This window comes from Bison bison, unplaced genomic scaffold (genome assembly GCF_000754665.1).
Source record: "Bison bison bison isolate TAMUID 2011002044 unplaced genomic scaffold, Bison_UMD1.0 scf7180017864307, whole genome shotgun sequence".
In the NCBI taxonomy this organism is placed as follows: domain Eukaryota; kingdom Metazoa; phylum Chordata; class Mammalia; order Artiodactyla; family Bovidae; genus Bison; species Bison bison.
The window spans coordinates 6,322,383-6,347,555 of NW_011494879.1; the positions used below are offsets into that span (position 1 = coordinate 6,322,383).

The following is a 25,173-nucleotide window of genomic DNA, read 5'->3' on the forward strand; positions in this document are numbered from 1 at the left end:
AATTGATGCTTTTGAACTGTGGTGTTGGAGAAGACTCTTGAGAGTCCCTTGGACTGCAAGGAGATCCAACCAGTCCATTCTGAAGGAGATCAGCCCTGGGATTTCTTTGGAAGGAATGATGCTAAAGCTGAAACTCCAGTACTTTGGCCACCTTACGTGAAGAGTTGACTCACTGGAAAAGACTCTGATGCTGGGAGGGATTGGGGGCAGGAGGAGAAGGGGACGACAGAGGATGAGATGGCTGGATGGCATCACTGACTCGTGATTGCTCTCTTATTCAGCATTTACTTTGTTACAAATATGCAGATACTCTTTACATCTCCTCCTCCTCTCCCTGAGTGCTCTCTTGTGTTTGACTCTTTGCAACCCTCTGGACCGTTGCCTGCCAGACTCTTCTGTCCATAGAATTTCCCAGGCAAGAATACTGGAATGGGTTGCCATTTCCTTCTCCAGGGGACCTTCCTGACCCAGGGATTGATCTGATCCAACCCAGGGTCTATGCATAATTATGTCTTTTCCCTGGGGAGATAAATAATTACTTAACATCTAAGCTGATGCTGGTATGGAAGAATCCTTAAGTAGGACATTTCTCCCACAGTCTCTGAACCACAGAACATACCTTGCCTACGGATGTCATGCACGACAGTGCCTGGCTGGGCTGCTGCAGAATTCGAGAGAAGTACCTTCATACAAGACTTTAAGGCAATGGTGAAAATTTGGCAGAAAAGGCCAACGGGCAAGAAATGGCCCTTGTAAGAAGGTGGCTTAGCTACAACACATACCCTTATAGATCAAATGGATCACCATTTGCTTGCCTCTCCCAAAGTGCTGTACCTACTGGGAGCACAATATATAATAGCTGAAAGAATAAATGAATTGATTCTTAATTAGAATTATCACCATCACATTTCTAAGTTTGGATAAGGTCCAGATAATTGCTCCCCGACATTATGTGGTGGGTCACCTGCCATTGGAGATCTAACATGAAGTGAATGGTAAACATCTTTTTAGAATTTAATTATGTTATCAGTGAGAGCAATATCTGGGAACACATTTCATTGTCTGCCTCCATGAAATTTCAGCTGGAGTCAAAGCAGGCCATAACTGCACCGTACTGACTTTTAAATCAGAAGTTACCAGAGCTATTAAGGCTCTTAAGAGTTTGCAAAGCTGAGTTCAAAGACAAGACTAATGAAGTGCTGATGGATTTAACAATTCTTTCAAGTATTCTTTACAGTTGTAATGAAGGACTTTTTTCTTAATTCAGGAACAGTTTTTAAGGTCTTTGTTTTTTGTTGTTTTATTTTTGGCCTCACCTTGCTGGATCTTAATTCCCTGGGATGCAATCCAGGTGCCAGCAGTGAAAGCACCAAGTCCTAACCACTGGACCACTAGGGAAGTTCCAAGGCCATTTGAATTAGATAAAACTGTTAAACGACAAATTAGACACGCTCTCTAACAACAGACTTTTTGTTGTTGCTGTTGTTTAGTATTTAGTAGCTAAGCGGTGTCTGACTCTTTGCGATCCCATGGACTGTGGACTCTTTGCAATCCCATGGACTGTGGTCCGCCAAGCTATTCTGTCCATGGGATTTCCCAGGCAAGAATACTAGAGTGGGTTGCCATTTCCTTCTCCAGGGGATCTTCCTAAATTAAATATTTCTGGAAAGAAACTGAACTCCAATAATGAGACCTGACTTGGGTCAGCAAGCCACTGAAAAGTCAATGACAAACACCCCTTTCTAGCAGTATTCCAGAGTTCACACCACTATAAACACCATGCTTCCAGCTTCCAACAGCTAAAGGGAAACTGATGGAAGAAGAGAGGGATTTCTCAGGTTCTTCCTCTTTGCACTTGCAGTATGAACAGCACGTAGCTGGATGCTTCTTTATAGGATAACCCTATAAATTGTTTTAAAGGCACAGACAACCATGACTTTCCCATGGACTCCGCAGGTCACTCTGCATGTTTTCAGCTCTTGGGGTTGTTGCTACCATCCTGCACCCCTGGGCACAGCAAATGCCAACTGTGTTCTCCATCTCCTTCGGCCGTCTCTAACCTCAGCAAGAGTGTGAAGAAGGGGGGGCGGGCAGAGAGAAAGGGGACTTCTCCCACATCTTCATAATCATAAGACCTTTAAGAAAGGCTCCTGCACACTGTGTAAACCATGCTGCACAAAGTATCAAAATTAAACAGTAATTTGTGTCGTATTCTCTGTAACACTGAATGTCATACAGACTCAGATGCATAAACTGTAGATAGGAAAGAAGACCTCTGCGGTGTAAACCAGCTCCTCTCCCTTCGCATTGCAAATGAGTGTAAATCCAAAGATCGTATCCGTGAAGCTTGGGGAATGACCTATAAAGCTGACAAGTTACCTCCCTAACCATCCTCGGGCTGGGTTAACAAGAAAATCACTGGAAGCATGCCAAAGAGAACGTCAAGGGAGCCGGAAGCACCTAGTTTTGAACACTTAAAGATCTACACATACGTGTGATACACTGATGAAATTAGGAAGGTACACAGCCACAAACACAATCACAGCACCAAGAAGGCCCCCCCGTCCCCACCGCAGTCCTACTCTTCATCTTAGAGAAGAACACGCTAGACCCAGTGAAGCTCAGGGTCACCCACAATGACACAATTGGTGAGCAAGGGGGACGCGAGACTCTTCAGTGGCAGCCCCCTGACACTCCTGAAGAAGAGTCGTACAAAAATAAATACACGAAGAGCTCACTTGTCTCCATTCACTTACCTGGTTAAAAAACTAGAGAGAGAACTGAGAAAGAATAAACACTAACAAAACTCTGGACAGCTCGACACAGCTGGCCCAAATACACAATTTGCCATCTACTCAGGCAAGTCCTGCAGGCTCTTAGGAGAGATGGGATCTTTACAACTCATTCCAGAGAAGAGTCTGGCCCACTTATCTGCCTGCCTGATCTAAGCCGATGGGGAAACAGCACGGAGAGGAATGAGGAAGCTCTCACTTCTGTGGGAAAATGAGAAAAAATCCGCCTCCTGTCTTGACACCACCAGCTGACCCTTACTTAATTTATGACTGACCTTTGTCCATTTTACATTAGGGATAGAAGGTAGAAAGCAGTTATTCCTTAGAGTGCATGCGCCCAGTAATGCCAAGTCTAAACAAAAGCTGGTTAGTTTTTCAGTTATAAACAAACCTAGTGACTACAAAGAAAAACAATAAACAAACTATTTAACAATAAAAGGGTTATTTAAAATATATCCACAAGATAAAATATGCAGCTCTCAAAATATTTATAAAGACTGTTTAGTAAAATGGGAAGCCACGTGTTATTTTACAGACCCAAGATAAATATTTTATATATATATATATATGGTAGTATCTTATTACAGTTTATAATTTTAAGATAAATAAGACAGGAAGGAAATTCACTAAACTATTAATGATGCCTTTCTCTGGATAGAAGTACATGAGTGAAAAAAAAAAAAAAGAAGTACATGAGTGACTTTCTTCTTTATACTCTTTATCTGTTTTACAAACTTTCCATATTGAGCATATACTATCTAATAAGCAGAGGGAACAAGGAAAACCAAACACATTTTCAAAGTAAAAGGATATAATCTACTATCAAGAAAACAGAGAAATAACTTATCAGTATTTTCTTTGCCTTGTAAAATCTTACCTTAACTTTCTTTTTCCAGGTAGATTTTTGTTTCTCCTCCTCTTCCTCAATTAATTTAAGTGCCAACTCTTTGTTAACTTTTGGCAATTTCTAGTGGAGAAGAAAAAAATAAAAAGTTGTACTGCAATACCTACAATTGAGCTTTGAAGGTTAAAGCAAAGAGCAGCAACAAAGGGACTCTATGTCCTAACCTGCCCTGGCCAATACACACACACATATTCACTCCTTGCACCTAATAATCTGGAAAAAGGAAAAGCTTGCTACTAGTCTCTGCACTGAAAGTGTGTGTGTGTGTTTTACAAAATGTTCAGTTGGAAATGATCATATCCCTTGGTGGTCGATCTCGATCAGGCCGGGAAGGCAGGCGGAGACGGGGCTTCCGCTTCCCCTCTGCTGGCTGCAGGGCTGGTGTCGTGCGTCAGTGGTTCTGTCTCCTGGCAGCAATGACGTGGCTCCAGCAGAGCAGGGAGTCCAGTCTGTGGCTCCCCCACACTCCCGGGAACAGCCTCGTCCTACCTTGAGGGCCCCACCGCCAGCTGTCAACCCTCCTCCGAGGTCCGAGTCTAGGCCCGCCTGTCTCCTACTGCCCGGTCCTGGCGAGTTAGCTGCTCCCTGCAGCCGCCGCCTCCTTTATGAGTACCGCAGTGGTTTTGCCTCTTCACCTCTCTAATACCCGGGTAACAGTTCTTTTACATTAAATTCTCTCTGATAATAGAACTAGTGTGGCCTGATTCTTGTCTGGGCCCTGGCATAGTCTGATGACCGTTTCCCATGATCCAAGCAGCTAGCCTAAGACACTCCCACGTGTCACCAAGAAATGGGGATTAGCAAAGCCCCAGCACTCCAAAGTCTAAAAACACCTGTTTGAAAGCAGCATCATATTTTCTTGGTAGGACCGACAGTATCAGCTCACCTGGCATTACTTGCCACAACACCGTTACCTTTACCATAAGGATGAAACTAGAACGTCCACCCTCACGACACATAAAACATGTCAAAAATATTAGTGAATGATGTAAACTAAGAATGGGAAAAGTAAGAAAGGGATGGCAAGCTTCTCCGAATAATAAAATAAAAATGCAGAGCCCTTCTCTAGTAGCTTCAATGCTGACTCTACTATTTACCTTTAGTTGCACTCTTTGTGCTCGTGTTTCTTCTATCTTCTGCCGGATCTTATCTTTCCTATATTCTTCATAAGCAAATGGATTTACCATCAATTTCACCTTTTTGAAGCAGAAGAAAATGAAACACAAGAGAACTAGATTCAGTAGCATGTCTCATATACAGCATGAATATTATGCCAAAGGATAGATATTTTACAAATCTTAAGTATGTTTTATAAAAATATACGTAAGTAGAGAAGAAATGGCCACAAAGTGATTGTCAGTCACCTTAAATAACTGTAGCTTTATACTTACCTTGTGGTAGAGCCTTATATCCATGAAAAATCCATGCATATATGCCCGAAGAAAAGGTGATCCAATGAGATGTGTGAGCCCTGGGGGAAGTTAACCAGAAGAGGGCAGACCTTTATGAAATCCTGATTAAAATTCAGCAGTTTTTCATGGACTACAATTTGATTATAATTTCACTTCTAAGTAAAAATGTAAGGATTAGAACCACTAATCTTCTTTAATAACTGCAAAGAAAAGTTTAATCTACTTCAGCAACATTATCTTACTTATTTTTAATGTAACATTGTACTAAGCATAAAAATGATGGAAAGGTATTCATGAGCTATAACAGACTAGTAAAGAAGGGCTTCCCATACTACTGGTTCTCAGGTTTTTTTCATTCCATGAAAGTGAAGTCACTCAGTCATGTCACTCTTTGCGACCCCGTGGACTGTAGCCCACCAGGCTCCTCCGTCCATGGGATTCTCCTGGCAAGAATACTGGAGTGGGTTGCCATTTCCTTCTCCAGGGAATCTTCCCGACCCAGGGATCAAACCAGGTCTCCTGCATTGCAGGCAGACGCTTTACCCTCTGAGCCACCAGGGAAGCCTTTTATTCCATAAGCCAGTTTTAAATCTAAAAATAATACTGAGATTCAACACTAGGTTGTCAACTTTCATATTGCCAAGCAAGAACAGGGCCGGGGTAGGGGCGGGAGTGAGGTGGGGGAAGGAGATGGCCCGTAATTTCCAAAAACAAAAGAAAAACTGTGTCACAACAATAATGTAGGAAGGGTATGTGTTCCCCCAAAACAGAATAACTGGCAAATGTATACCAACACATGTACTATATACACACATACTGCATTATGGATGAATGAAAAGTCCAATGCCAGTGAGTGTCTAGCAGCCCTGCTTTAAAGAGTATCTTTCACAGGGTTCCCAAGATTTAGTAGATTTCATTTACAATTAGTGGTGCTGGGGGTCACATAAGGATGCCCTGCCTATGTCATAGAAATTATTAACTGCAAATATTTACACAGAGAAAGGTTACGAGAATATTCATCTTCAGAATAAGATCACCTATGAAATAATTCACATGAACAGCAGCTTTAGTTGGTATAATACTAAGTGACTAAAGTTCCAAGGAAAGCGTTACCCTGAGATCCAAATTTTAGAAATAAACAACCCTCCAGGGCTACAAATAATGTCTAGGTAAAAATCACATAGGTGTACAAAACCTAAATAGAACAACATGAAAAGGCAAACCTAAATTTAGGATAATTTCATAAGGTAATTATAAGCCTTGGTCAGAAAAGTACTTTCCTAGAATGTTAGGTCAATAAAACTCCATTGTTTGAATTAGCACAGTGGAAACTTAAAGGGGCAGTGGGGCTGGCTGAGCCTTAATGAAATGTCCAAACGCACAACAATCTGCATTGAGGTTCCTGCACATGTGTTTTTATAGTTTTTTATTTCCTCTATTAAGTATACAGAACTTATATTTGTGGCCCAGGATTACTCCCATTCCAAGTTAGGTCATGAATAAAATCCAGCAGGAAGTTTTTCATATTAAAACAATTCTAAGGAGAGATCTGGCATCAGGTTTTCTCATCCTTAGCTCCAGAGAACACTAGTCCCAACAGATCTTGGAGGAAGACAAGGTTCTGTGACTAAGTAAGTTTCCTCCCTCCTGGTGATTTACAGTGTATAATGACATTAAAGGCTCAAAGTCCACAGTAGAGAAACTGAATTAACTTGGTTAAACTGAACATTCCTCAAACTTATTTGCCCCAAATCTCTTAAAATGATAGGTAACATTATGGATTGTTTAAATACTGTACTGAGTAATTTTCAGGCATGATCTGATTCATTCTCTAAGCAACTTGATGGGTAGGTGTCATTATTATTATTATTTTGTAGATGAGGAAACCAAGGCACAATGTAGTTAAGTAAACTGGTCAAGTCACAGAGCTATTACGCGGTAGAGGTGAGGTGTGAGCCCATGTCAACCTCTCTAAAGCCTGTATTAGCCACTAAGCTGCCCACCTAGCACTTCTTACAGAAGCAGGGATCCACGAAACACATTTTAGGAAATGGCATGGTACGGGACCTGCTAAAGGCCATAGCTAGGAAATGACAGAACTTACAAGTTTTCAAATGCTATAATCTTAAGAAATAAGAGAAGTCAGTTACATGGCCTTATTTTTACTTTAACACAAGCTACTTATGCTAAACCAATATAACCAATGGCTAATTTATATTAAAAGATAATAATCTACATGAAGATGATTTCTAATATAATTTATTTTGTTGATTATTATATCTATTTCCATAGTCTTAAAAACAGGCAGTGTGGGGACTTCCCTGATGGTCCAGTGGCTAAGACTACATGCTCCCAATGCAGGGGACCCAGATGTGAACCCTGGCTGGGGAACAAGATCCCACATGCTGCAACTAAGAGTTCACATGCCACAACTAAAGATCCTGTGTGCTGCAACTGAGACTCTGTGTAGTCAAATAAATGCATAAAAAAATTAGCATCTGAAGAAAAAAACTGGCAGCATGAATGTATTTTAACAAAACGTATTTAAATCTTTGTATCTGCCTTCCTCACCCAAAATAAACATAGTCAAGAGATTGAAAAAGCACCCAAAATATACTAAACACAGTAGTTTTTAAAAATTCACAAAATAAAAATGTCTTTTTATTCTCCAGTATAAGAATGTAGGTGAGTGTCACACAACCATACTGTAAAAATTATGCTGGAGATATTTAAGAAGGCATTTCCACAGAAAGATCTATTTTACCTTATTTCATCCATAAGTCACTTTTCTAAAGGCTAAACACAACTCTTTTCTTTTTAAACACATTAAAATTTAAGGAATTATTTTGGTGGTAGCTGGCAGAAAATAATTTTTCCTGAATTAACTGTGCTAAATTATATGGTTTAAATATAAAGTTTAAGACTCTGGTCTAATCTGTTACATGATTCTATTTTCTTTTAACTTTCAACTGCTATTGTATATCTCTCTATTCTAAAGACAACTAAGCTGCCTAGGCTTGCAGAGAATGGATCCTGTTTTCCTATTCTCAATAATTTTCTATGCAGCCTTTTCCCAAGAGAACAAGATTAACAAAACCTACTCTCATCCTGCAAACTAGTGCTAGTCAACTAAGACAAGTATGGTCTTCAGGGTATCAGAGTATGGCTGAGGCTAGTTAAGAGCACAGACTCTAGGTTTAAATTCTAACCCTCACATTTACCACCACTGAAGCCTTTGGGAAGTTACTTTAATCTTTCCATGCCTCAGTTTCTTTGCCTATAAAATGAAATCATAATAATATCCACTCCACAGGTATGAGGATTAAATAAAATGTATATATAACATTCAGAATACTGCCTGGGCACATGTAAGCCCTATTTTAATGTTGGCCATTATTAAGAAGCATTTTTGGTTTGTATTCTTTAAACCCAAATAACAGTTAAGGTTCTACATATTTGAGGATTCATCTCATGGTTTCTAAGTTGTGGATTAGGTCTATTAATAAGCAAACCTACAAGAGAGACAAAAATCATTTACGTGCAGTCTCTGAGATTTCTCACAATCTTATTATATTCAAATAGTACTTGAAAGAAAGTCACTGCTTCCTGGACTGGTATTTTCCTATACACAGGTGGTAGGCTAAAAAAATTGTTCCTCACTTAACATACAAAAACACTTCAGTAGATTGAACTTATCTGAATCTTCTAAGTAGACACTATATGTTCCATGTTTAATACCTGATTTGTCAGAAAGAGAAGATCTGCAACATCAGATAAATGTGACTCCATCACTTTTGATGTTCAAAATTCAAAACAAGTAGAAATAATTTTATAAACATTTCATCGTAATTTTCTTTTACCTAAATTTTCAAGGTCTTTCTTGGTGACAAATTTGTAATCATCATAAACTGTGCTTTCTGGGTTCTCTTCTAATTCCTCTGTCAAGTTGTCCAAGAAGGAGCACCACCTGGGAGCAGGACCCAAAACCTGCCGGGTTGACGAAAAGTTAGCAGGTGTACACCCTCATCATATCAACTAAGAGCCAGTTATTTTACAACCAGTTTCCGTAAATATACTTTTAAAATCCTTGATTCCATCAGAAGTACTGAGAAATAACTGCAAAATGCATCATCAAGTCTGTAATGGAAGAGAATAAACAAAGCAGGAAGAAGCTTAGGCTTACAAGGGAAAAAAAATCTCAGTCTGGGATACAATGATATAAATGAATATTCTTACATGAGAACTATGAAAAATAAATAATAATTCAGGTACTAAGAATAACATCCATCTATATAGTTCCACCACCTCTCTCATTCAAAACATAAATAGAATTTACAAAGGCATACACTTGGCATAGCAGATTTTTTAAGTTTGTCATGCATGACAAACAAAAGTCTAAACAAAAGGAGAATCATCCTTTCTTAAAGAGTTTTCAACTAATGACTTGATAATTACATTCTATCTTGTATGGTACATTTCATTTAATTGATGAAAAAATTAAAATCCTGTGTATAGAATTCTTCAGATTTAACCTAAAACGGGTGGCCAAGATCCACAATTAGTCCCAACAAAAGGCTGAGAAACAAAGGATTAAAGAGGATTTATAACCAAGTAATAAAATATGGATACTTCAATTTGTAACCCAATTACTTCCATAAAATAATGATTGTTTTTCACTTTTTTGCCCTTGATACAAATCTTTCCCACCAGATGCCTCACCCACTGAGGTCAACATTTATCCCAAAGGAAATAACACTCAGCAGGAAAGCCAAGCTCATGGTAGAGGCTTTCAGAAGAGAGAACTCTGGGCTCTTACAAAATGGATCTACCTGCCTGTGTATTCTGTAATCAATTAAACAGGGGGGAAAAAAAACAAAACTCATAGTGGAAATTATTAAATCTAGCTTAAACTTTTTAGAGAAAGGAAGGCAGGAGGAAGAGAGTCAACATCAAAGAAAAATGGCCCCTAATATTCTCTTCAACCATTAAAAAAAAGAAAAAAGCAGATGTTAGATATAGCCATACTAATTTAGTTTTATTATTTTGCCTGATTAGAAAGAGAGTGATCCCACCACTCCTGCCAAAGGCTATGGGGCTCATGAACAAGAAAAACAACTCTTAATGACCATTAAAAAGTACCACTGAGAATTTTCTTACTAGCATAATCTATATAATTCTTAAAAACAGAAGGAAAGGTCTTGATATACTAAGTGGTTTGACTAACCATAAAAGACAAATCTTCAAGAAATGCAAGGCATTAAAAAAAAAAAATCAATGTAGACCACTTTAAAGAAACTGTTCTAAAATTAAGCAATTTTAGGACAGTTGCTTGAAGTCAACAAATACTGATATTAATTACTACTAGATATAAAACACTGTGCTAAACCAAAGTCCCCGACCATGGTCTTATTCCCCAAGGAGTTAAAAAACCTAACTGGAGCAGACAGTGTGTATGAGTGTGCACACGCATGCACGTGCACACACACTCAGCTGCTTAAAGCAACGGACTGAGATTGCACTCAGTCCATGTGGAAGACAAGTGAGGGCCAGATGAAACAGGCTGGGCTGGGATAAGTATATCTGAAAGGACTTCCGGATGGAATGAACATGTGAGCAAGCTGGGAAAACTACGGGGCATCTTCTGAGAGTGCGAGTTTAGGCACCGGAGCTACAGAGGAATCTGCTTTCCATCAGTCACAAATCTGCAAAGTGCCGCTCTACCACGTGCTGCTGTATGACCCAGGTCAGCAGTCTCCTCTTTCAGAGAGGAACAAGGTGTATTCACTATTAGCACTTTTCCAGGACGTAAGATCCAAGGTAGGTTCTCACGGGAGGGTCCAAACTTCATCTGTTTTAAGTGCTTAATTTCCTGTACCTAGAACATTGCCTGCCAAGTAGCAGGTCTTAAGTGTTTCATAAATAAATCGATTCATACATAAAACACATATGAATGCATTTAAGATTTCCAAACAAGACTTAAAGGGTCTTGTCTGGCAAAAGTATTTTTTTAAATACACAATAGTTTCACATTTAAACCTTAAATCAGTCATAAACATGGGGTTCAAAGACAATGAAAAGATAGTACTCTGTTTACTGACTATTCTTGGGGGAGGAGATGTAGGAGTATCAAAATATCAGACCAGATCTGAACTTACTTTCACGTGGTTCTTTTTTATTATGTTTCTTGATCGTTATCTGGATTCTAATGGAATTGTTTCAGATTGCCTCTCTAGGGACAAGTCTGGCTAGGTAAATAATCTCTGCCATCAAATTCACGACCATCAAATTTTACAGGAGGAAATAGTTCCATCAAAAACAAGAAAGTCTAATGGGCTGATTTTATTAATCACGTTTCCCTACTTCCTACTCAGAGAAAAAAACATCAAAATGATGATAACAAAGTTGAAATTACTGATTTAGCTGGCATTAACTAGAGGTTTTATCCACATAAGAGCTTTCCGCAAAGGTCTACCCCCAATTAATTGCAAAAACAGTGGTCAGCTTAACCAACAAAGAGGGTTTAACCACATCATGCACAGCTCTGATGTATCTGTAATGACCACAGTATTCATTCATGTGTAAAAACTCCTCACCGTCCTTACTCATAAAATGTTAATCCTTCAACTAAGATTTTAAAATAAATCAACTTATTCTTAAAATTCATGCTTCACAACTTGAAGAAAACATCTTTTTTTTTTTTTAACAACAGACGTACTATTACTACTATCTCAAAAGTTTCTAGGTTTTCTGTAGTATCATATTGTTATATTCTCTACTGCAGTCAAAACTGATTATTCTTTGATGATCTACATTTTTATGCACTGTAAGAGTTTTGTTTCAGAAACTTGGTGAAGATTCTTCTATTTTAAACTTCAGTGATCTGTCAATGATCTTCCACTGTTTATTCATAAAGAATTTTCTAAAGTCACAGGTCAGTAAAAGTACAGAATTGGAAACTGACTCAACAAACTGCTATAAAGGATACTGAGGTGTTTCTTGGCAATTTTAATGACAACCAATTTAAACAGAAATACCAGTCCTCCAAAAGAGGAGAGAATCTTTATCGGCCTGCTATGGGACGCCCTTGACTCAAATGCAGCCAAGTATCTGCTTGCTCTAATCCAATTGGGCAGAAGAACCAATTTGAAGGTACATGAAAATACATGCCACGTGCCTAAGATTATCTGTCTGCATGATTACAAGCTACCTGTAAGAGGTTAACCATATACTCCTAGTTTAAAACCGCAAAATTCTCATATATTCTGGAAATGGACAAAAATGATGAAGAGTGGGGAGGAAAGGCAATGAATAGTAAAATTCTCAGAGAGTTGACAGAAAACGGTATCCCTTCCCTTCTTCTTTTGAAAAACCACTGTGAAGCACCTAAAGCTGGGCTAAGGCAGAACTAAGCATTGAGGATTACTGGATGGATGGTTTTAATAGATCGAGGGTGATTAACAATTATTGACAATATTAGAGACAAAGAACCAACTGTACTAACTCAATATAGATGACAGTTTTTTCCATTTACTTATAACAACACTGAGAGTATTTCCTACTATTAATCTAAAAGTCACTAACAATATAGAACAGCAATTAAATATGAAATTGTTATCTTGAGTTTTAAACTAATTATCTACAAAACAGTTTAAAAAACTTTAGTTTACTCCATTTAGTAGAACTATATCAGCATACAATAAATAACTTCTTTCTTTTTTCACAGTAACTCTGAATCAAAATGGGAAACTAACTGTATGTAAAATACCCAAGTGGTCTAATACATGTATCAGTTAAAGTTTTCCCCTACTAGAATTTTAACCCATATCTAATGTGGACTCTGTTACTCTCACTGTAAGGCAAATATTCTTTATTAGAAACAGCTGGGGCCAAAAAGCATCTGAAACTCACTCAGAACCTTAGGCTTTTCAAAAGGTAACAGAGTATGTATACTGCATTTATATAAAGTCTTCAGTGGTGTCTGGGTCAGTGGTCCATAACTAAACACATTAAAAGTTTTCTGAGGCAAAATCCATACATCTTCATGCTAGTGATCTGGATAAACAGACTAGAAAGACTCTTGCCATTACATGTCAGATTTGAGTCCTAATGAAGCATTTCTGATTTTGCCGCCAATGAGTTATAATAAAACAAAACAAAACAAAAAAACAACTAAGAGCTTTTTGGACTTCAGAATGGCAGATCAGAGATGATGGAGTATACTGTACTGTAAATATCATTAACCACTATTAATGATAATTTTTCTAAATGGAAAGCCTGTACCTTCAGAAGGGGAATGGATTTTGCCAACTAAGACGACCAACCCTGCATACATAAACTCAAAGGCAAGCTTCCTTTTCAAACTTTCCCTCCATTATTAGCTGAATGACACCACTAGCACCAGCATGTATTTTCAAATTCTGACAGCTGGGGATTACTAATAACCGATCATAAATAAGCCTAAGACAAGAGAGACAGCTGGGTGAGCCAAGGGAGTGACCATGAATTTGAGCATGTAATTGCATTTGCAACATAATGAGCTGCCTAATTGCATATCCAAGTTTACATGCATTTGTGTGAGTAATTATGAGTCATTTAAAGGTACCTTACTTGTAGTGCTTTGTTCTCTCATTCCTAAAAATCAGATTAGCAAAAGAGCGATTTAATTTTAATATTTAAAAATATTAATTTTAAAAAAGAGAAAAATTATTATCTGCCATGGTTTCAATTCTCATTCCGTTTTTGAAAAGTAGGTTTAGCCACTGAGATAAAATGATAATAAAATAAAATAATTGTTGTTTAGTTGCTAAGTCGTGTCCGACTACAACCTGCCAGGCTCCTCTGTCCATGGGATTTCCCAGGCAAGAACACTGGAGTAGGTTGCCATTTCCTTCTCCAGGGCATCTTCCCCACCCAAGGATTGAACCCACATCTCCTGCATTGGCAGGTAGATTCTTTACCCCTGGGCCACCAGGGAAGCTCGATCATAAAATAAGGCCAGGTGAAAAGGAAAAAGTAAGATCACTTACGCCACCCTACCACCATCAGCCGACAAACACTTTAGTGGCACACTAACTATATATTACCTCCTCTCCCTCCCAAGCCTAGTTAAAATGACAGTAAATCAATATAAAAGATAATAACCCGCAAGGACAAAAAGAACAAAAGAAGAAAATACAGTGGTTAACAGATTTAACACAGTATAAATTACAGAGGTAATAACAAAAAGGAGACTAGATTCTTTCCTTAGAGTCCTTGAGACCCAGCACTCCCAGGCTCCATGTATCTGGGAAGATGGGCCCAAACAGAGGGGAGATGACAGAGTTGATGAGGCCCCTTAAGAAACCAGAGGATCATTCCCTGGAGAGAGTGAAGGAAAGCTGCTCCATGTGAGTGGATACCCGGCAGTGGTGACTTGAGCTGTAGGGCTGGAGTTGGCAAACTAACTGGCAGCCTACACAAACTCCTGGAAGGCTAGGAGCCACACTCGTGCTGCTGGGCTTCCGTCCCTGCCAGTCGAGACCCCCAACACTCCTGGTGAGAAACTGGTGGATTCTCTATAGAAAACTAAAGATCCCCAAAGAGAGCCTTCCCGATGTCCCTATCTGGGAATTCTCCAATACAGGCACAGACCTCATTTTATTGCACTTTTATGATACTATGTTCTTTAGAAATTGAAGGTATATGACAACCCTGCGTTGTCAGATGACAAGCTGTTGATCCCTGGGATCAAGAAGATCCCCTGGAGAAGGAAAGGGCAACCCACTCCATTTTTCTTGCCTGGGAAATCACATGAACAAGAAGCCTGGCAAGGCTACAGTCCGTGGGGGTCACAAAGAGTCAGACACGACTTAGCAACTAAGTACAAATGTGCGTGCTCAGTTGCTTTCTTGGCATCTCATGGACTGTAGCCTCGCCAGGCCCCTCTATCCACAGGATTTTCCAGGCAAGAATACTGGAGTGGGTTGCCATTTCCTTCTCCAGATCTTCCTGACCCTGGGATCAAACCCTATCTCTGGCATTGGCAGGTGGATTCTTTACCACTGAGCCACCAGGAAAGCCCCCCTCTTTTTCAGCAATAAAATATTTTAAAATTAAGATAAGTACATTTTTTAGACGTAATGCTCTTGCACACAATATAGTATAATGTAAACATATCTTTTATATGCACTGAAAACTAAATGCATATATCCACTGGAGATCTACTGACTTTGAGCTTGGTGATATTCAGAACATGCAAGCTTAGTGAACACCAAATAGTCCAGCTAAATTGAGGAAAAGGGCTTAAAAGAATTACTCTCAAGTGAACCACAGCCAATTCAAGAGAGCAAAAATCTTATTCAAAACCATGACATTCCTTCATAAACCAAATATCTTCAAGTTCTCTTTTAAGTATTCAAAGCTGTACTATATTTAACCTAAGTATTTCTAATTTGAGTTAGAATGAAAAACTGTTCATTTTTGCTTTTTCCAAAAATTGCAAACAGTCATTAAATAGTATGAAAAAGTCCTCAGCTTCCATCTCCCTTCAATGCTCAAGATAAAAGGAAGAATCTTAACATGGTCCCTCTTTTTCAAAGTCCATTGTTAAATGGGACGAACGTGCTCTCGTAGGGTCTCCTCTCCATTCTGTATGTGCTGCCCTCTTCATTCTACCCTAGACAGCCAGACTGTGGCTCTGCAGCAAATATCACTGGATGTTTATCAAGTTACACTTGAAATTCCACGCAGTTTCCTCAAGTTCACATCCAGAGTCTACAGCTCCAAAGACTCCAAGCAATGTTAAAATCCTCTGCTTCCAGTCTTTTCCGGTCCCAATTTCCTAACTATGCTAAAAATGCATAACCTTGACGGCTATGTCTGCACATAAGAATACACGCAACAGCCCCATGGGTGCTAAAGGCACTTGGCCAATTTAATCATTTGAGAATGTATTTATCTTTTTGATCACACACCTGGTAACACCCACTCTCCAAGATCTTGTTTTGTCATTTTATTCCTGCCAGGAGTTACACAGATGGTTTTAGTGTGCTATCCTGGTTACCACATCAGCAGTTTCCTGGTTCTATCCTACTTCCTTACAGGCAAAGGAATTTATTAAAAATTTTTCAGCATATTCTGATGCCTTCTAATTCTAAAGTCCATGTAAAATCTAAAGGTATCCTGAAGAAACTTGGCAGAGACATAGGAAGAGTAAAATGTTTTAAAATTAAGGTTACACTCCTCAACACTGATATTTTTTTTTTTTTTTTTGGAGGGGGGGAGTCCAAAAAATATTTTGCCCCAACATTTAGCAGTTAATATGTATCTACAAGGTGCAATGTGGAACTAGGAAATCCTGAAGAATGTACTTTAAATTCAAGCAAAAGAAGATTTTCCATATATTCCCAAAGAAAGCCAAAGTAGAGCATTATATTGACAGAGCAAAAGAGGGTAGAAGAACCCAAGTTCAATTCATAATTGAATAAAATGTAACAAACCATAATGCACTTACGTAACTTTCTACAACCCAGGTGGAAAGTCTATTTCAGATTTTACATATGCGTGTTCCCCACTATGATGACAGACCGGATTCCTACAGATGACAATATAACGGCCCTACTAGGATATATGGTATGTGTGTGTATGTACAAGGTTGTGGGAAGGATATAGTATGTATATTGTATTAATCTTTTTTTTAGTGAAGTCTTAGGATAGATTTCAAAAACTTGACATAAATCTAATCATTTTCAAAAAGAGAAGCGCTTTACAAGGAAAAGCATACACATAATGACATCTTCAAACTCAGAATGAAAGGAAAGCTATGTCGTTTGGTAGGGGGAGTGATGAAAGGGAAAAGATCACCCCCTGTAGCAGAACCAAAAACTGGACTCCAAAAATCGGACTCCATGGCAACCAAGGCAAAAAGTGATGTATAATAAGGTAGAGGGACATTATTTACTTGATAAAAGAAGCATACTGAGATGTCTGGAAAGAGAAGCTCTCTTTTAGAACTAAACTTGAGAAGCATTTCATAGATCTCTCTCTAAGGAACTCTAACTGGACAGTATTTCTTTAAAACAGGTTTACAAAAGAAACTTCATATGACTGTTAAACATCAAAGAAGCATTAAACTATAATTTATGAAGGTCCAAGTAACATGATCCAAGCAAACAGCTTGATGACCTGACTTGACTCTGTGTTGTCCAACACAGGAGTCACTAGCTACATGTGGCTGCTTAGACTTAACTAAGATGGAATAAAATGTAAAATTCAGTTCCTTAGTCACACTGAGCACATTTTAAATGCTCAATAATCACACATGGCTATTTGCTGCCATGCTGGACAGAGCAGATCTTGGAACATCTCCATCAGAGAAAGTTATTCTGAACAGCACTGGTTTAGAGAACTCAAAGAAATGAGTGGTGAATACCCATTAATAGGAAACTAGGCAAATAAATTATGACATGCTTATATAACGAAATATTGTGGAATCATTAGAAAGAATGGGTTTACTTTATATTTATCTGATCTGATCAGAATAATATTGATATACCATTACATGACAAAAATCTCTCTCAGAACAGTATGCACCATGAGATCCCGATTCTGCAAAATCACAGCTAGTGTGTGGGCAGGGCTTGCAGGGCAGGCCTGGAGGGAAAGACAACGTGCTCCGTCTTGTTAACAACAGTGGTGGGAATGGCAGTTACAAAGGACTACTTCGGTTTATACGTTTGACTTTTTTCTTAATACAGCATTTTTCCTAAAGTAAAATAACGTTCCCAAAAGGAGAGAGGCACACATACAGATGGAGTTACCAACTGATCAACAAGCCACACAACATCAAACTGAAACATCAATTGTTTCAGATGATCTTTACGAAGAAGCAGGGGTCCAGCCTATAATTCAGGGTTGAGGCCCTTAGTGAACTTAGTGTATTTGTGATATTGACTGAGAAGAGACCTTTATGAGAGACAAAAGCTCTTTTTTCTCTCCAGGAAATTCAAGAACTTAACTCACTCACAACTTTCATTGTGAGAAACGACCCCAGAAATGCAGATGGATACCACTCTAATGGCAGAAAACAAAGTGGTACTAAAAAGAGCCTTCTTGATGTAGGTGAAAGGAGAGAGTGAAAAAGCTGGGTTAAAATTCAATATTCAAAAAACTAAGATCATGGCATCTGGTCCCATCACTTCATGGCTAACAGATGGGGAAACAATGGAAACAGTGACAATTTTTATTTTCTTGGACTCAAATTACCGTGGACAGTGACAGCAGCCATGAAATTAAAAGACACTTGCTCCTTGGAAGGAAAGCTATGACAAGCCTAGCCAGTGTATTAAAAAGCAGAGGTATCACTTTGCTGACAAAGATCTGTACAATCAAAGCTATGGTTTTTCTAGTAGTCATGTACGGATGTTGTCAGACCATTAAGAAGGCTGAGTGCCATAGAATTGATGTTTTCAAATTGTGGTGCTGGAGAAGACTCTTGACAGTCCCTTGAACTGCAAGAAGATCCAACCAGTCAATCCTAAAGCTATGGTTTTTCTAGTAGCCATGAACAGATGTGAGAGTTAGACCATAAAGAAGGCTCAGTGTCTAAGAATTGATGCTTTTGAACTGCGGTGCTGGGGAAGACTCTTGAGAGTCCCTTGGACTGCAAGGACATCAAACCAGTCAGTCCTAAAGGAAATCAACCCTGAATACTCATTGGAAAGACTGATGCTGATGCTGAAGCTCCAATACTTTGGCCACCTGATGCAAAGAACTAACTCATTGGAAAAGACCCTGATCCTGGGAAAGATTGAGGGCAGGAGAAGAAGGGGGCGACAGAGGATGAGATGGCTGGATGGCATCACTGACGCAATGGACATGAGTCTGAGCAACCTGCAGGTGACAGTGAAAGAGACGGAAGCCTAGCGTGCTGCAGTTCATAAGGTCGCAAAAAGTCAGACATGACTTAGCCACTGAACAACGACCTAATGATCACCAAGCCCTAAGGATGTATTACCTCCTTATTGTCTCTTCTGTGTCTTCCTTCACCATGCATTGCCAGTATCTCAGAGGGAGCTCACAGAACTTTTCCTGATCAATTACAATCCTAACTCCTGCTTCCCTGGTGGCTCAGACGGTCAAGAATCTGCTTGCAATGCAGGAGACCCGGGTTCGATCCCCAGGTCAGGAAGATCCCCTGGAGGGCTGCAGTCCGTGGGGTCGAAAAGAGTTGGACAGGACTGAGCAACTAACAGGCATAACCCCTGCTTCAAAGTCCCCCCTTCCTACAGGCAGAATAATCTTATCCCCATATCTGATCTCACACCCCTGAATAAAACCCATCAAAAGCATGCCACACCACTTTAAACTAAAACCAAAAACACTGTACAAAGGTTTAGATATAGGCCTTTTTATCTCTCCAGTTTTACTTATCTCTTGCCCCTCCCTACCCCTGGAAAACCTAAGCTCCTTCCCAGTGCACTGAACAGATCTGAGGCTCAAATTTCAATCCCTGTGTGCAGAAAGCTCTCTCTTTCTTTCTACCCCATTCACTGGTTAATTCCTACACATCCTTCAAGATTCAGTACAGGGACTTCCCTGGTGGTCCAGTGGTTAAGAATCTGCTGTGCAATGCAGGGAAGTCATGGGATCTTGGCTCCCCAACCAAGGAATGAACCTGGGCCCTTGGCAGTGAAAGCATGGAGTCCTAACCACTGGACCACCAAGGAATTCCCTCCATTTAGTAATTGTGGCCACATGATGCGAAGGGCCTACTCACTGGAAAAGACCCTGATGCTGGGAAAGACTGAAGCAGGAGAAGAGGGTGGCAGAGGATGAGATGATTGGATGGCATCACTGATTCATGCACATGAGTTTGAGCAAACTCCAGAAGATAGTGAAAGACAGGGAAGCCTGGCATGTTGCAGCCCATGGGGTCGCAAAGACACGACTGAGTGACTGAACAGCAACAACAACAATTTTCAAAACTACCTTCTAGAGCAATTTAAACTGCTAATAACACAAGTCAATCCCACAGTCACCACCCAAAAGGGCATGGGGGAAAAGCAGATGACACTGAAGCAAGGAGATGGATAGATGGAGGCTCATTATATCCATCTTTACTCTTATGCATATTTGAAACATATACATAATAAAATTTTTTAAATGAAGTGTCAAATACTCATTCCTTCAAATCAGCACATATTCAGTGAGGGCCCATGAAGTACCAGACACGGTTCTAGTCACCAGGGATACAGCAGAAAGTAAAACACACAGAAGTCATGCCCTGAGCGTGCTGACATCTGGGCACATGTGCACTGGAAGACAGACTTGCCTGGACTGTGAGAGGACACCAAACCCAAGTAAAAGGAAGTCCAAGTCTTAGAACTTTCTTCTTGTTTTCTGTATTAGCCTGGCCTTTTAAAAGAATGTAGCCCAAATTTCTTACCTGTTTGTATAACTTGTCTTCTATTTTTAAGGTTAAAAAAGAAAAAAAAAAACACAACAACTCCACAGTAGGTAATAGGCGTATCTGTCAAAAAAAGTGCCAGAGGATTCAGACTATCAGGCAAACTCAGAAACTCAAAACCGACCCCTGGCTGTAAGCACTACCTTCTACCACCACCGTCTAGGTGACCATACCAACAGGCCCCTGGAGTACCAGAGTGATTCCCATCTCTCTTTTGCCCGAAACAAGAATGGTAAAGAGATGAACCTGGTGAGCACCAAGACGGAAGGAATCACCAGAGCTGGAAAGGCATGATCTTTGGTCATGATTCAAAACTAAACCAGCATCTGAATAGGAAGCTTTCAAGCAAACAGGCATGCCAGATGTGCAACCGTTTTAGCAAAAACAAGTATCATCTAAAAACATATTAACAGAATAAAGTTAATGTCATACATGTGTCAAATATTTCCATATGGAAATTATGTTCATTTTTGCCTCGCCGGAACTGAAATTAACTTTTGAAAATGTGACAGGATGTTCAGAAAATTACTTCCTGAGTGTTACACATTAATGCTCTCTGTGTGTCTGCTATTCTGGTGACCCAATAAAATGTGATGGGAAATGGAGAGGATTTCCTTTGTTGAGAAAAATGCCAAAGATACTGTTACTGCCTGAAAGTGTTTAGATTAAAATAGGAAGTCCACATTTCCCCCTTGTAAAGACACAAACAACTTGTTTGTATTAGAACAGAATGCTTTATTAGCCACCTGACACTCATGCCTTACTTCCCATTTCACAATTTTGAACATATAACTGAAAGATTACAAATAGAACACAACACCTTATAAAGCAATTTCATGCATAAGAGAAAATTCAATTACAAGAGATCTGCTGTGAGGTTGGGTAAGTTAGAAAAGAAGCTCACTCTGCTTTTCATCCCTCTCTTTTTCTGTTAATTAGAAAAAGTAATGAAAATACATGGAGCTTGGAATTAACTGCCACTAACCTGCTGTTCTTATAAGTGCCTCACTTATTTTTCTCCTTAAAGTTAGGTCTATCACCTTCCATAAGATGTCTTATCCCCGCAGATCTTTCCTATGGGCTTGGCTTTATCTTTTAAATGCTTTTCTTAGAGAACAAAATTAAATGTATGTTCCATCTACATTATCATGAATCAAGACATCTAAAAAATACCCATCTCTGAACTCAGAGTTGAACTCAATTTAAAATGCATCAGGTTTTTCATTCACATTTGTCTCTCTTTCCTTTTCCACTGCCTCATGTATTCGGATAGCTCTTCCCACACACTCAGTAATGAAGTTTCTTCCTTAATCTGATGTGCCATCATTTTCTTTACCTCCCATGGGGTGCCTTTCTTTTATGAACTTATTCTTTTCCTAAATCCTATAAACATGCCTTCTCTAGATGGTGCCTGATAACATAATTCCTGAACTCTTTTTCTGAGCTTTCTCTAATCCTCTATCTGTGAAATATTTCTCAATGAACAAGCATATTAACAACCTCAAGAACACCCCTTCACTGTATCTCTTGTCCTTCCCCAGCCCCACTCACATGTGGAATCACTGCCAACATCCTGCTTAATTTATTCCTTTGAGTTAGAGCTAAACAAAACCCCCGACCCCTTTTTCACAGATACCATTGCAAAGCCCTATCTCACTCATTCTGAACTTGCTAACTATATTTAAAATTTCTTTCCTTTCTTCTATTCTGACCACTGTATTTAATACTTCTGAGCTGTAATTTCACTGGTTTAACTTCTTACATAGAGACCAGGTTCTAAAGTCAAGCAGCTAAGATTAACAAGATGGTGCGAAAGAATCTGCCTGCCAATGGAGAAGACCCAAGAGACTCAGCTTTGATCCCTGGGTCAGAAGATTCCCTGGAGGAGGAAACGGCAACCTACTCTAGACTTCTTGACTGGCGGGCTACAGTCCACAGGATCGCAAAGAGTTGGACACAAATGAGCAGAACACAGAACAGCAGCAATTAAAGTCAAACCTGAAAATCCTTCGGGTTGCCCTTCATTAAGTCTAAAAAAGCACATGTGCCTCGGGTGTTGACCAGCATCAGATACAGTGGGCAACCTGCAGCCAGGGGCCTTGTCACCGAAAACTCTTATCTTAAATTACCAGAACCATCCTCAGTATGGCAATGCTATAAGAGATACTGGGAACAAATATCTTTTGAAGAAAACACTCAAGCAGTCCCTTTCAAATCGCATGCCTCATCTCAACCATATAATAAGTGATCTCTACGAGTTTATAATAACATAGAAAAACAGGAAGTGAGAAAAAAGCAAGATATTAGATTATTATCAATTTAAAACAATGGAAAAAATAAGAGCAAAATGTTAAAATGTGTTTGCCCTTCCCTGACAGCTCAGTTGGCAAAGAATCCACCTGCAATGCAGGAGACCCCAGTTTGATTCCTGGGTCGGGAAGATCCCCTGGAGAAGGGAAAGGCTACCCACTCCAGTATTCTGGCCTGGAGAATTCCAGGGACTGTATAATCATGGGGTCGCAAAGAGCTGGACACAACTGAGCGACTTTCACTTTCACTTTCACTTTGGTTAATGGAATTGTGAGTTTTCTACTTGTCTTTATTGGCCATTTTCTATAGTGTGCTTTTGATAATAGAATGTGGGAAACGGACTTCAGTTTTAAAACTCAGATTTTTAATTTAAGCAACCAAATTTCATCACTGCTTTCTGTTTCAATAACAGCAAAACCAAAGGCATTCAGTAGCGCTCTCTCCACCTCTAGTTTACATGACTTGTAACAGACTGAACAGTATCAAATCATATTTTTCACATCATTTTCTTCACTCACACCTGTGATTTTGTCACAACCTTTTCAGTATATATTTATTTTGTTCAATATCACATTCTTCCTAGCTACATAAAAGCCCACATTCATATAATGCTAAATATAAAATATACTCTTTGCCACTGGACCCATCAAATTTTACTCAGTGCAAAAACGTACAACAGCAATAATCAGCTGAACGTCTGTCAGGCAGCAAGCACCATGATAAATGACTAAGTGTCTACTGCACACAGCTGTCTCACAAAATCATTCTTCCTTTGTAGCTCAAGAAACAGAGGCTCAGTCAGGATAAGTAACTTGTTCGAGGTCACCAAATTCGTGTAAGTGGCAATCCAGAAATTCAAACTCAGGTCAGATGAATTTTAAAATTCCTTCCATAACCAACAGGGAATGACGAAATGCCTTCACAATCCAGCTCTGGAACTAGCTTGTCATTTGACCTTGAACAAATGACTCGGTTTCTCAGCTATCAATTAAGGGGCTGGACTAGATGACCCCAAAGCTCCTGACCTGCTCTAGTGTTCTGTGCTTCAAAAGCTTCCCCTGTTCCTTTGCAGCCTGTGGAGAAACCATTTATTGTGGAAAACATTTCAGCATTTATCTGTCCAGTTCATGCTCTGTCTTGTATGTCCTCTGACGCTAGAAAGTTCCCCAGATACATCTGGTACTGCCTCCTTAAACCAAGAAAATATGCTGCAATTGGCACTAGAAAATAGGAATTTCTCAATTAAAAAAAAAAAAGAATAGGAATTTCTAACAAAACTACTTCTGTCACTATCTCTAATATCTCTCTGCTTAAATGAGCATCTGAGAGGAAAACGTCATCCGTCACTTCTAGGATTCCATGTGAACATTAACATATTCAGGGCCATTTCAGCGTATACTAGTGGGTCAAAGAGATCTCACATCTGGGGAATCTCTGACATCAGATTAGTAAACATAAGAGCCGTCAGTCTTGGCTTTGAATCGTACTGGATCAATGGTCCATACTAGAAGCCAAATCTTAGAAAGCAGCAGGCACGGCACTTCCAGCAGCTCCAGCTAAAAGCACAGGAAGAAAAATGATGCATTTCCAATCATTATAATGCATAAGCCCATCCTATCCTAGATGGATCACAATAAACTGTGGAAAATTCTTCAAGAGATGGGAATACCAGACCACCTGATCTGCCTCTTGAGAAATCTGTATGCAGGTCAGGAAGCAACAGTTAGAACTGGACATGGAACAACAGACTGGTTCCAATTAGGAAAAGGAGTTTGTCAAGGCTGTATATTGTCACCCTGTTTATTTAACTTATATGCAGAGTACATCATGAGAAACGCTGGACTGGAAGAAACACAAGCTGGAATCAAGATTGCCGGGAGAAATCTCAATAACCTCAGATATGCAGATGACACCACCCTTATGGCAGAAAGTGAAGAGGAACTCAAAAGCCTCTTGATGAAAGTGAGAGGGGAAAGTGAAAAAGTTGGCTTAAAGCTCAACATTCAGAAAACGAAGATCATGGCATCCGGTCCCATCACTTCATGGGAAATAGATGGGGAAACAATGGAAACAGTGTCAGACTTTCTTTTTCTGGGCTCCAAAATCACTGCAGATGGTGACTGCAGCCATGAAATTAAAAGACGCTTACTCCTTGGAAGGAAAGTGATGACCAACCTAGATAGCATATTAAAAAGCAGAGACATTACTTTGCCAACAAAGGTTCGTCTAGTCAAGGCTATGGTTTTTCCTGTGGTCATGTATGGATGTGAGAGTTGGACTGTGAAGAAGGCTGAGCGCCGAAGAATTGAT

The 25,173-nt window shown here is 39.5% G+C and overlaps 1 protein-coding gene across 2 annotated transcripts in view; it reads right to left on the reverse strand.

Moving 5' to 3' along the window:
• The window catches only part of NOL10 (nucleolar protein 10), an 89,464-nt gene that overhangs the window by 25,773 nt on the left and 38,518 nt on the right, over positions 1 to 25,173 (reverse strand). For both annotated transcript variants that reach the window (XM_010852062.1, XM_010852063.1), the window contains exons 14-17: positions 8,969 to 9,095; positions 5,088 to 5,167; positions 4,794 to 4,892; positions 3,670 to 3,759 (exon numbers count right to left, since the gene is read on the reverse strand). In XM_010852062.1, the coding sequence (XP_010850364.1) occupies positions 3,670 to 3,759; positions 4,794 to 4,892; positions 5,088 to 5,167; positions 8,969 to 9,095 (396 nt within the window). The remainder of the gene's footprint in view (positions 1 to 3,669; positions 3,760 to 4,793; positions 4,893 to 5,087; positions 5,168 to 8,968; positions 9,096 to 25,173) is intronic.